At 41.5% G+C, this 13,484-nt stretch overlaps 2 protein-coding genes across 8 annotated transcripts in view; one reads left to right on the top strand and one right to left on the bottom strand.

The window, feature by feature from the left end:
• Positions 1-1,166: 1,166 nt before the first annotated feature.
• Positions 1,167-4,354, bottom strand: thoc7 (THO complex 7). Its single transcript, XM_083534770.1, has 8 exons — positions 4,266-4,354; positions 3,447-3,567; positions 3,246-3,373; positions 2,908-2,994; positions 2,713-2,770; positions 2,128-2,194; positions 1,953-2,022; positions 1,167-1,329 (listed from the first exon to the last, which is right to left on the bottom strand). Exons 1-8 carry the CDS (start codon positions 4,282-4,284, stop codon positions 1,268-1,270), a joined length of 612 nt encoding a protein of 203 aa, XP_083390896.1. The 5' UTR covers positions 4,285-4,354; the 3' UTR covers positions 1,167-1,267.
• A 1,095-nt stretch (positions 4,355-5,449) lies between these two features.
• The window catches only part of atxn7 (ataxin 7), a 29,899-nt gene continuing 21,864 nt past the window's right edge, over positions 5,450-13,484 (top strand). For 4 of the 7 annotated variants that reach the window (XM_083534760.1, XM_083534757.1, XM_083534756.1 and 1 more), the window contains exons 1-3: positions 5,977-6,165; positions 7,986-8,083; positions 12,015-12,310. Coding sequence is in view for 1 of the 7 variants with exons in the window: in XM_083534761.1 (XP_083390887.1) it covers positions 12,024-12,240 (217 nt within the window). In the remaining 6 variants the exon portion in view is untranslated. Of the gene's footprint in view, positions 6,166-7,985; positions 8,084-12,014; positions 12,311-13,484 lie in introns of all 7 variants that reach the window. The other 3 variants (XM_083534761.1, XM_083534759.1, XM_083534754.1) reach the window with 3 other exon arrangements.

The raw sequence follows: 13,484 nt of genomic DNA, 5'->3' as shown, positions 1-13,484 counted from the left end.
TTAATATAATTAACATTTAAATCATTAAACAGTGATATTAGAGACGTATAATTGGAAAAGACAGCTTTTCTCATTGTTATTCTGTCATGACGACGATGAATGATCGGTTATTTCCAAGACAGTTTTCTGCATAGAATTTTTTTATAACCTACAGTACAGGTCTAACAGAGGTTCTGTGCCTTCGTCCTGAGGAAATTGTCTTTCACTGTGTCACAGCAGCACCATCTCCTGGGTTTGAGCATCAATACACACTAGGGGTGTGACGGTACACAAGATTCAGGATTGGATTCGTATCTCGGGTTTTAAGTCTCGGTTTGGTTTAATTTCAGTACGTTAGGGGGAAAGAAATGCAAAACATAAAACTGCTTGTCATTTTTTATTAACACAGTTTATTATTATAGGCATTTGTGGTTGATGTTTGTGTACATTTTTTAAAACTATTTTAAATAAAATGCATGCTTGGTTCTATAATATAATATAAAATCAAATTGTTTATTTTATAAATAATTTAAAAGAATAAATCCAATTAATTTTATTCCCTTTTGTATTATATTAATTTTAATAAATTAAATTAAATAATTGATAAATTAAAGCAATTGGCACAAATAAAATTGATTTAATAAAAAGTGTGTCTGTTACATTTATTTCATTTTCTAAAGATATGATCTACTTAACTGTTCTAATTAATTCAGCATATTTTCTCAAATGTCTTCATTCCTTCCCTCCTTTATTAATTCACTCACTCGATATGTGGAACTGCCAGGATTTTCTCTAGCTTTAGCTAGCGTTAGCCGCTGCAGTTTCATGCATGTTCAAAACAAATCGTATTTCTGGTACAGAGTGAGTCGCCACAGCGACACTGCGCTAACTCTAGTTTCGTTTTTATTCCCTGGGATTGTGTATGTTTTCAGGGTTAATAATAATAACAATAATAAATGCTCAAAGTGCGAGGCGAAGACCAAACAAACTTTCGGTCCGCCACTTAATACGTTCCTGAGGGAACTCGGTATTTTAACTATGTTCCGCACGCAAAAAGGATTGCATTCGATATACCGAACGAATACATGTACCGTTACAATACACTCTGCTAATTCATGGTAAGTGTTCATCATTTCATCGGTCATCATTTAGCACATGCATACAGCAGTCACGCATAAAAAAAAGAATTGTGAAAACATCACTTTAATTACAATTGTATTCAAAGATACTAATGTGAAATGGGGGATAGAAGACAATATTTAGGGAAAATAAAAATTCCAGGACAAAACTAATCTTCATTTTCCATGGGGCTTTCTTGGGACGTTTCGTCATTCTCCATCTTTTCGTCATCTGCCAAAAAAACAAACAAAACGATTTAGCTGAAAAGCAGGAAGTAGGAAATGATAACACACCTGACAGAAATCTTAAAAAGTATTGTACTGCCATTTAAAGGAAGAAAAATGTTACGTATATAATTGTTTGTGTCAGCAAAAAAAGTGCTTAGGTTCAGTCCTTGCATCGCGCACGTGCGTTATTCGAACCTGGCTAGCGTGTGTTTCATCCTGGTATGTTTAACTGCATTGCTTGCAGTAAGATATTACACTGATTTCACATACATTATGCGCAAAGGTTTGTGGACACCTGAATATAAGATTTGGACGTGCTTTCTGAACGTGCTTTTTAAACACTGTCAACATTTTGAACATATCTTTTCTGGGAAGATGTTCCAGATGTTGATTTTGGACTGTTGGGTAGTGATGTAGGTGAGGTGAGGAGGTCTGGGATGCAGTCAGTAATAAAAAGAAATAAAAGAGCCTTTCACTGCCCGGTTGTGTGCGCGTGTGTGCGCGTGTGTGTGCACGTGTGTGTGCACGTGTGTGATGAATAAAATTAGAATTTGATAAATATTTTCTGCTCTCTGCATTTCAGCGTCTGATCCTGCTGTTTTCATGAGCAGTGAACTCCTGACTCACTCTCTAGCGTCTGCTGAAGCTCCTGGATGGTGCTGAGAAGAACATGGAACTGTTTCTTGCGCAGCTCCAACTGATGGAGAGGGGAAAGGAAGAAGGTGAAAGAAAAATCAGTGCTCGTGTGTAAAACAGAGGGATGAATAAAACGATTTAAAATAAAAAGGAGATAAAGACGTACCTTATCTTCTACGTTCTCCTTGATTCGTGAGAGCTGTTGAAGTTCTTTGTCGAGCGCTTTCAGCTGCCTGTGTGGAGAAAGGATCTCGGCGTTACATCGGACACCAACAAAATCTGACGAGATTATTAACATATCTTTTATATCTCCATGTACAAAAGATTGCGGACATCTGACCATAAAATTGGTGCTATTTGAACATCACATTCTATTGGCTCCACTCTTCTGGGAAGACGTTCCACTAGATTGTGGAGTGAGGAAATTTGTGGAGATTCATTCAGACACACATGTGTATTAGTAAAGTCAGGTTGTAGGTGATGTGAAGTGGCCTGGGAATGTATTTATCTCAAAGGTGTTGAGATCAGAGCACTATAGCAGGAGATCTTCCACACAACCCATGCAAAGCATATCTTCATGGAGCTGCCTTTGGGTCTCCATGATCAAGTACAAGACGTCCTATACGATTGCCTGTCTCTGATTTTGTGGTAACAGTTGGGGAAGAACCAGATATGGCTGGAAAAAGTCAGGTGTCACAATAGATTTTGTTCATAGTGTATAAACACATTTAATAAAAATCATTTCACTTACTCCATCGTTTTGTGTCTGTCTGGATGCTGTTGGATGACTTTTGCCAAAGCGTCATACTCTAAAATACAAAAGAAAAAAAAAGACTCTTATGTACAATGTATGTATTATTATGTATGTATTATGTATGCATTACCATAACTATAATTATGATTCATTTTTAGCACTTCTGCACGTAGTGGAATGTTCTAATCGCACCTTGGCGGTTCTTTCGTATCCTCTTTGCTCGCTGGATCTCTTTTTTGCACTCGCTGATTTTCTCATGTGCGGCTGATATGCTTCGCTCTGTTCCGAGGAGAAAAAACAAATCAGAAAATTAGGACAATTCGACCGATTCTGTTTTTTTGTATTGTGTACTGTTAAAAAAAATTTACATTTAATTTTTTCTCTCTTCATTCATTCATTCTTTTTTCTCATTTTTGTGTTGTATCTCATTTCCCTAGAACTGAAATCCCTTACACTTCTAAACTCATCACAACAAAGAGATGCATTTCAAGGTCCACCATCACCCCCCCGAACTCTGAAAGCGCTCTTACCGATGTCTGCGTAGATCTCTTCGTAGTTCTCCATCTCCTTCAGGTTCATGTCGTACACCAGAAGCGTCTTTCCCATCGAGAACTCACACTGGGACAAGCTTCCCAGCATCCTCTGGTACTGAGCAAACCTGCAGGAAAGAACTGAATGTTAACGTCTGACCCCAGGCTGATAAAAGCTTCGAGCTGAGGTCATGAAATCACCCTTCTTCTGGCGTCACGTTGGTGTGGCACCATTTGGTGAAGCTTTTCAGGAGGACGTTGATGCGGCGGTCATCTCCGGCCCCGTCGCCGTCGATCAGCAGCCGCTTGCGAATCACCTCGTCTGCGATAAACAGTCACAGGAGAGTACACAAGCTGAAATAAGGGTTATACACAAATGTTTGTACATCCCCTTAGGACAAAACGATGATTGGTTTTATAGAGGTTCATTCATTCAAGACTTTTTCCCTATTCCCATCTGGAATCTATAAGGGGGGGGGGGGGGGGGTACAAACTTTTAAACTGCAAGCAACTTTAAATGAAGTTTTTATTATTGTATAATTCGAATTTCTCTGTCTTCAGCTAATACTATAACATGGGCTGAATCCCAAATGAGTCCTCCTGATATAAAGAGTGCACTATAAACTTTCTATAACGCTGTAATGTCTCCTGCTCTGTAGTGACCCTATGAAGGAAATACTTAGTGATTTGTAATTCAGCCTGGAAAAAACACTTCCAGGCTGCTTCTTATTGCTTACTGGATCTACTACTTCCTCACAGAAGATAAATTAACTTAAACACTTTATGATCATCCCCAGACCCTTAAAAAGGTCATTTTATACGTATATTATTGTTTCCTTGGTGATAAACGAGCCCTAAAAGTGTAGCTACATCAGCTCGGCTAATCTGTTAGCTTCACAGCTACTACAGCGTTTTACAGCTCGTTTATAGAAACCGGATTAAATTCACTCTGTGTTTTTACTCATTGACAATAAACAGCAATGTAATAACTTTAGCTATAACACATGACCCGGATCTTACCGTCTGTTATGGAGCCCATTTGTTCCGCAGTATGCAGTGAGAATGTTTGATAAAACTTTATTGCCACTTCCGGTAAAGAACAAAATAAGACGCAGTGAATGAAACAGTGCCTCTTGTGGACATTTTCTTTATTTCACTTACCACCAATAGAAGTAAAGCTACTGTAAATTCCCATCCTTTTCTTTCTTTCTTTCTTTCTTTCTTTCTTTCTTTCTTTCTTTCTTTCTTTCTTTCTTTCTTTCTTTCTTTCTTTCTTTTCACCCATCCATTCATAACACCTTTCTTACTAGGTTGCACACGATGCACATCCACACGTTAATGTGGCTAGGACAACCTACTTTAGTCCTTTATGTTCTGCTCTGTTCTGTAGCTCTATGTTGTGTGATGTAGCTCTATGTTCTATGTAGCTCTATGTTTTGTGATGTAGCTCTATATTGTGTGATGTAGCTCTATGTTTTGTGATGTCGCTCTATGTTCTGTTATCTAGCTCTATATTGTGTGATGTAGCTCTATGTTAGGTGTGATGTAGCTCTATGTTAGGTGTGATGTAGCTCTATGTTAGGTGTGATGTAGCTCTATGTTAGGTGTGATGTAGCTCTATGTTAGGTGTGATGTAGCTCTGTGTTGTTTTATGTAGCATCAGGGTTCTGGAGAAAGGTTGTCTCACTTCACTGTGTACTACATCAGCTATATATGATTAAATTGACAATAAACGCTTCTTTCTTTCTTTCTTTCTTTCTTTCTTTCTTTCTTTCTTTCTTTCTTTCTTTCTTTGTTTCTCTTCAGGCATAAGATTCTACATTTAAGGGCATTTGTACACTGCTAATTATCAACTAATAATCCCTCAGGTGCATAAATATATGTATTTGTTGTTATGTATAATAATTAGTCTGCTGTCCTTGTTGATTTAGTCATTTTTTCTACATTTAAATGCCCAGGTTTGTATTTATTAATTTACTTACTTATTTGTGTAGTTAGTTGTTGTATTACGGTGTCACAGTGATGATTACAGTATAATAAACTAACATTAATAAAGCTGTTGAACTCCTGCCTCGGTCCCAGAATGTGTATTATTTTAGTTCCAAATCTAAACTCTGTGAGATGGAAACTACAATCGAACTGCAATTTTAATGAAAAAAAAAATTGATTAATAATTGTTCTGATTCTGTCCAAATTGTCAAATTTGTGTATCACTGATTTTACAAAACAAATCACTGTTTAGTGTGTACATAAAGGGGAGCTTAATTTGGTGCTCTAGTTACATACAGATTTTATACAATATTTTTTATTATATATTATGCTTTATGTTTATTTTTTATTTATACATTAATGCTACAGTCTCCTGTAGGGGTGGAGTCTATTGAGTATGTGTCTAATAACTAATATATTCATTAGTTATTCGTTTGTAATTTATTAATTGATCTTTTTTTATACTTTCTCTTATTGTAGTGATTAGTTCACCACTATTTGTTATTTTCACTCTATGTATTTATTTGTTTGTTTGTTTTTTCTTTGCCTCCTTTTCTGGCTCCTGGCTCGTGATTGGTCAGTTGATGGGCGAATCAGTTTTGCTACTTGACAGTTCGAACTGCTGACCAATCAGAGCACAGCATCAGCCTTCGGTCGGAATACGGGTGCGGGATGTGAAGACGCCTGTTTCCGGTTGACAGGCGGACCGCGGTGTGGTGCGCATGCGCGCCGACTCGGTGACGCGCTCAGTCCCAGAATGCTGCCTGGTAAACAGACATGGAAGCACCTGGTGAAGACCTCCACAGTCCCTGAGTTCCTGCAGCGCCGCTCCGCCTTCCTTACCCAGCCGCGTTCCGCAGCTCCTTTCTACCGCCTCGCGCGTCTGCTCGCTCACGGAGACGCCCGCGGGTCTCTGGGCTCCGGGCCTCAGGTAAGCGAACAAAGCTGTCAGCCCGCGCTAGCTGCCTAACGGCGGGGACGCGGCTTTCGGTAGACTAAGCGAGGAGAGTGCTAACGCTGCTGCGAGCTACAGCGGGCTAGCGCGGAAGAGCCTGACCGCGCGCGCAAACACACACACTTTCTCTCTCTCTCTCTCTCTCTCTCACACACACACACACACACACACACACACACACACACACACCGAGATCGAGACTGGGGTTTGATGCTAACATGCTAAAGCTACCGTTAGCAGAGAAGCTAACACCCCCCCCCTCCTCCTCCTCAAATGGCAGCAACATTTCATTTTGGTGACGTCATTTCTTTCTCAAAATCTAACTTTATATTTTATTATAAATTTCTTTCCACGTTGTTTTTTTTTTTCTTACGACATTTGGTGAGTTTCAGTTTGACAGTTTCCTGGTTTGCTTTCGGTTTCGCCATATTTATTTTTATTTTTGCTTTCACTCTGAAGTGCACTTGTTCTACTGTTTAGAGCTTCAGGCCTCGGGATGAATGGAGCAGTGACAGCACACACACACACACACACACACACACACACAAACCAAACTTCATTACACACATTTATAACTCAAATAAATACACAATAAGTAAAACCTGACAAAACTACCTGTCACATACCAGGATCCTTTCTTTCTGTATTAAATAAAATCCTGTTTTTTTTTTTTTGGTTTTTTTTTTCACTTTCAAGCAAAATATAAATACATTTGAATAGTTTATAATTATATCATAATTACACTATAATCAGTCATTGTTCTTCTTGGCCTCATGTCTCAGTTTGAAACACGAAATCTTATTCTTGAACCCTTTTATTAAGGCTGTATACCAATTTTCCATCATTCACCCTGCACATGTCCCCTATATACAATAAAAATGAATGGTTAGTACACTAGATTAAGTGCACTACTGTAAAAAATAGGGATAGATTTGGGATTATGCCCCATTATATGTGAAAATATGATTTTATTACAAGAAGGTGTGATTAGTTACTAGTTTATAACTGATTGTCCCCCATGTTTATGACTTCATATTGTATGCGTTTTCTGATCCAGGATGCTCTACGTAGATCTGACAAATCAATTTTGATTCGGTATTCGTCACTACGTTGAGATGATCCCATCCGTTAATGAGGAAATCGTTTGGGATCGCTGATCCAAGGCGTGGGTTGGGTTATGCGTTATGTCTCTTAAGGTTGCCTGTAAGACAGAAAGAAAGCTTCCTAACCTCGTCTTCGGCAGGATTCAGATTTTTCTTACTGGTTACAGAGACAGCAGTCTCGTGGTTACTTCATGACCATTTGCATAAATGCTATTTCCACTGCATTATGCGATAATGTCGGCGTCTTTCCATTTCACAGGAGTGACATTTATGCACGTTCTTTCTTCTACACACACACACACACACACACACACACAGCCTGTCAATAAAATATCGCAGGCGTTGTCAGGGTGGACTTCACCTGCGTTATCACGTAAACGTGCTGTAAAGCTAAGTAGAGTTTTCAAAGCTGGTTTTTTTTTTCCGTCTGAAAAAGGGATTAACGGGATGCCAACTGCAGAGCTCTCAGGTGGTTAACCAGGGATAGTGCTTATTGGATCGGATTACTCCGTAGCAGCGGGTCGCTCCATAAGTAGCTCATGTACCAGAAAGCCACAACCAGATTCACTTGGCCTTCGGCCGAGCCGTATCTCCTGTTGGCAGACACGCGGCCGTCTCTCTAAATGGCGATTATTGTGCGCAGACGATGAAAACAATATGATCAGCTTTCCCTCTCTGCCCGTGTGCCTGCAGGTCCTGTGTTCAGCGCGCCTGGCCCGAGCAGGATCACCGAAGCCGATGAGGATCTGCTGATCCGGAGTTGCGGAGTTCTGCTTTTCACTTTTTAATAGGTACGAGAACGTTCTGTGCACGAGATGCACTTTTTTATACGTGACACTGAAGCGTGACATGAAGCCAAATGAAATTTCACGTCCCGAAGTGAACGTTTGACTACAAATACATTGTCATTTATTAATGTGCAATGTCGACTTTGTTTCTTCCATTTACGGGTACAGTCGGTGCTGTGGAACATTCACATACACTCTCCCTGTTTTCTTGGTGTCAATTTAGAGGGGAAAAGTAGCTTGTGTTAGAAAGAACCCACAAATCAAATGACTTTCCATTGATCCGAAATGTCGATCGTTAAAAACCGAAGATTCCACATAATAATAAATACACACCTCCTTACAGAACGATACTCCATGTCAATAGCTATAGACTTTCTCTAATGAGCTGTTATAACTCTTTATTATAGAGACAAACCCGAAGCATACCTGTGATGTAACTATTTTTATAGACGCTTTTATCCAGAGCGACTTACATTCATCTCATTCATGCAACTGAACAGCTGTGGGGTCAGGGGCCATGCTCAGGGGCCCTGGAGTGGCTGGGATTTAAACTCGTGACCTACAGATCCAAATTCCAATACCTTAACCATGAAGCTCCCACCTCCATATAGAAAACGTTTCATCAAGACCTTCTGACCAATCAGATTCAAGACGCTGCAGTATAAGGAGACTTGATATCTGATACACTGTACTGTCTAATTACACACACGTTTGTGTGATCTGAGTATAAATATCACTTTTGCCTTCCTTGTTTATGGAACAAATCCCATCTCTGTGGTTTCGGACCAATTGAAAAAAACCTCCATCAGACGGATTCCTGTTCGCCCGGTGAACACGCGTTTTACCGCGCAGCCGTGGAGCGGTCACTTTCTCGATTCGCCACGTGCCGTGTTTACGTGGCCGAGGGTTTTTCAATCCGGATGTAAAAACCGTCCCGATAGTTTTGAAAAGAGATTTCACTTCATTTGTTAGAAAAGTAAGGAAATGATTAAAGACGGCTGCATTATTTCCACCTGGATGATTTGAGTCACGTGATATCGGCCGGAGGGTCTGGAATCGGGTCACAACAGATCACGTGGACGAACACACACAATGGGATCAGTTAACCTCTATTACAGTGTATATATTTAACATAAGGCTCTTTTATATCTGCAGTCTGTCTGCGTGGATCCCTGGCAGTGTACTTTATGCTGCTGATCCGTGAGAGTCTAAACGAGGTTTGCTTTCCAGAGAACCTGAGAGAACCTGCGCTGAGAGAGATTTGACTTAGAGTCGAGTCAGTGGATGTAAGCTCCTGAAACAGGGACAATGTGTTCGAGATGCAGAAATGCCATTTGTTTTACAAAAAGAAAAAGCTCGATTTTAAGTGTGTAACGGTACACAATTTATATAATTTTTTATTAACGCAGTTTATAATTAATATAAAAATTTACATTTCCTAATATGAAAAAAATATTAATAAGATGCCTGCTTGGTTAAATAATATTCAAAATATCTTTTTAATATTTTGTGAAAATTTCATATATAAAAACAAAATGGAAAAAAATCTAATTTAATGAATTGATCAAATTAAATCGATTAAATAAACTTGTTAAATCGTTTACATTTGTTAGACCACTCTTTTAATATTTTTTTTTACTTAATACAGACGTGTACGTAAACGCGTGTTTTCTACATTTTGTTTTCCAAAGATATGTTCTGTTTAACTGTTCTACTTATTTCAGCAAATTTTATTTCAGCATACTTCCGTCCCTCATTCGTTCGTGCCCTCGATATGCGGAACTGTCAGGGTTTTCCTTTTAGGAGAATTTCTTGAAGCTGGACATCAAACGCTAAAGAATCCAGAGCGCCAGTCTGTCGTAAAAAACGCCGGCGAGGTCCAGAAGTGATGACGATTTGGTGCATTTTCGTGCAAAACTAAAATCTGAGTTTCACAACGCACTACAAATCGTATTTCTGGTGACAGTGACACTGCGTTAATTCTACTTAATATTTTCGTGAGGGAACTCAATTTCATTACACATGTGCAACGAACTGAAGACCCTGTAATAAAACGGTTCGGTACGAATATGTGACCGCGAGTTATTTATTGTTTTCCACCCGTGTTTAATTTCTCTCGTACTTGCTGAAGGTTTGCTCACAATTCTGACCGAATTATTTCCAACTCCGCATACACTTTTGGTTTGTTCCAGTATGTTCACTGTATACTCGCTGTGACACGAAACCAAATAGCAAAAGAACCGTTTCGGGAATCGAGTTTGACACGTCAGAACGAATCCATAGGCGTGAAATCGTCCTGAAGACGACAAGTTGACTGTCGGACGCTGTCATAATCGTGCACCTGCGGGTGACTGTTCGCTGTAGTTTCATGCGCCGTTCCACACAGAGTTAAAAACAAAACTCGCTCACTTCCAGTATATTATATTTCACGAACGTGATTTTGATTTGTATAAACGGATATAAAAAAACGCCGTGAGGAAGCTGTTGTCCATCTCTGTCTTTTCTACCAATGCAAATGAAATGAAATCTCGTGTGGAGGCGAGGCTGGCGTGTAGGTTGGAACGCACACCGAGGCTACAGATTTATTCAGGGGCAGATCAGTAACCTGCATCGAATAAATCCTTTTTTTTTTGTACCGGATTCATCCAGGCGTACGTGTTATGTAAGCGTGTCGGCAGCGCACGTTCGGAGTCGCGTTTGACCTTTTTCACGAGGTAAAAACTCAGACCGCTCCATTTACAAGAAAGTACTTCTTTATTCATCTAGGATTAAACACTATCACTTTCAAAACAGCCACAGCAATACAGCGCTCCTGCCACTACTGGATGTGTCTTCTTTCCCAAGCGTGTCAAGAACCTTCTGCTATACGCGTCAAAAAGGGTGCGCACGTGGTCAGAATAGCAGACGTGGTCAGAATAGCACTATTTCACAGCCCCTGATGTACACAGGACGATGTCTTTTAGTTTTTTTGTTTTTGCACACCAACTTCTGAAGGTCGGTGCTTCCTGTGACTGCGCGTGCAGCCTCGTGATACCATCTGTTAGCGTGTTACAAAACGAGTCCCAAAAATGTTATACCACCTCGAATGTGCGTTGAGTTTTTTAGGTTGTATCACAGGTGGATTGTAAAATGAATGAAGATCTATTCAATTTGAAGAAATGAAAATTCTCCAGATTGTATCCCATCGTGAGTTTCCTGCCCTTTTGGAACTGAAGTGCTGAAAGTGAACCTGGAGATTGTAATCATGATGAAATCAGATTGTAATATTAATCCCCCCCACACACACACTTGATATGGCCAAAATTTTTGTGCACACCTGAGCATCATACCCACTAGAAGTTCTATGTATGTACTAAGAGTCCCAGTGTGAAGGTGCTCCTGTACACAAAGAGAACCCCTGGTGTGTTTGGAAGATCTCAGAGACCCTTGGAGATGTGTTTTGTTGCGCGTCTCGTTCACACTTCCTTCTTGTATGGTTTCCTTTATTATATAAACATGTTGTTTCAGGGTGAAGGTGCATGCAGTGTCGGACTTGTTTCACTTGTGAACAGTAAAAAAGATCTTTACTGAAGCTTGAATGGGATTTTCCACAGCAGCTCTGTTTTGTAGTGAACAAAGACAGACACGAAAACTAATCTTTCGTCCTGTGTGTGTGTGTGTGTGTGTGTGTGTGTGTGTTGTCGATTCACGTGATCCGGAGCGAAGTTTGAATCCCTGTATAAGCCCGATTCCGTATTAAACGTGTGATTGATCTGATCATATCCGCCGCGGTACGACCTCACACCGGGGAGGGGGATCAGCGCGGAGTCGTGCCTCGGTGTGTTCAACCGGATCGCTGACTGGACCCTCTCTCTCCCCCTCTCTCTCTCTCTCTCTCTCTCTCTCTCTCTCTCTCTCTCTCTCTCTCTCCCTGTTTGCTCGCGCTCCGTTCTAGCGGTGAAGCATGTCGGAGAGGGCCGAGGAGGGCGAGCCGCGGGCGGAGCAGCGCGCCAGAGCGCCGCCCAGACACCAGCAGCTGCGGACTGAAGGCGCGTCAGCAATGGCGGCCATCGGCGAGCGCGCGGCGTCTCTCCCGAGTCCGGAAGTCATGCTGGGCCAGGCGTGGAACTGCTGGGCGGACGCCGTGAAGCTGCACGCGACCGACGGTGAGTGCTCGAGCCGTATCCCATAGCAACGAGTTCTAAAAAAGAAGAGCGAGAAAAGCGAAAGAGAGAAAAGAAAAAGCAGCCGGTAAAGCAAGTGTTACCTGATTATATCACCTAATATCCAGTCACTTATAAAGTCACTTTACCCCCTTTATTACCCCCCCCCCCCGTACCCTTCAGTTTACCCCCTTTATTCCCCCCCCCCGTGCCCTTCAGTTTACCCCCTTTATTACCCCCCCCCCGTACCCTTCAGTTTACCCCCTTTATTCCCCCCCCCGTGCCCTTCAGTTTACCCCCTTTATTACCCCCCCCCCCGTACCCTTCAGTTTACCCCCTTTATTCCCCCCCCCATGCCCTTCAGTTTACCCCCTTTATTACCCCCCCCCCGTGCCCTTCAGTTTACCCCCTTTATTACCCCCCCCGTACCCTTCAGTTTACCCCCTTTATTCCCCCCCCGTACCCTTCAGTTTACCCCCTTTATTCCCCCCCCCCGTGCCCTTCAGTTTACCCCCTTTATTACCCCCCCCCGTGCCCTTCAGTTTACCCCCTTTATTCCCCCCCCCCCGTGCCCTTCAGTTTACCCCCTTTATTACCCCCCCCTGTACCCTTCACTTTACCCCCTTTATTATCCCCCTCGTACCCTTCAGTTTACCCCCTTTATTACACCCCCCCCCCCGTACCCTTCAGTTTACCCCCTTTATTACACCCCTCCCCTGTACCCCTCAGTTTACCTGTTTATACCCCAGTTTATCTGTTTATCCAACCCCCCCCCCCCCCCACCACCCCTTGGTTTACCTGTTTATACCCCAGTTTATCTGTTTATACCCCCCCTACCCCTCAGTTCACCTGTTTATACCCCAGTTTACCTGTTTATAACCCCCGTACCCCTCAGTTTACCTGTTTATACCCCCCCTACCCTTCAGTTTACCTGTTTATACCCCCCCTACCCTTCAGTTTACCTGTTTATACCCCAGTTTACCTGTTTACCCCGCCCCCACCCTTCAGTTTACCTGTTTATACCCCCCCGTACCCTTCAGTTTACCTGTTTACACCCCCCCCCCCCCCGTACCCTTCAATTTACCTGTTTATACCCCAGTTTACCTGTTCATACCTCAGTTTAATGGTTTATACCCCTCAGTTTCTGTTTATACCCCAGTTTAATGGTTTATACTCCTCTGTTTACCTGTTTATATGCCACAGGTTACTATCTTATTTCCCACTGTTTATATTCTGCAGTTTATCTATATATACAGGTATCT

Source organism: Silurus aristotelis (genome assembly GCF_946808225.1).
Source record: "Silurus aristotelis genome assembly, chromosome: 28".
NCBI classification, from domain to species: Eukaryota; Metazoa; Chordata; class Actinopteri; order Siluriformes; family Siluridae; genus Silurus; species Silurus aristotelis.
This window is presented reverse-complemented; position numbering and strand designations above follow the sequence as displayed.

What these genes read in the sequence shown, in the direction of transcription:
- thoc7 (XM_083534770.1), bottom strand. An exon ending in AGAGATCTACGCAGACATCG is followed by an intron (nt 2,995 to 3,245) that starts GTAAGAGCGCTT and finishes TCCTCGGAACAG; the next exon opens with AGCGAAGCATATCAGCCGCA. An exon ending in GACAGACACAAAACGATGGA is followed by an intron (nt 2,195 to 2,712) that starts GTAAGTGAAATG and finishes TTCTCCACACAG; the next exon opens with GCAGCTGAAAGCGCTCGACA.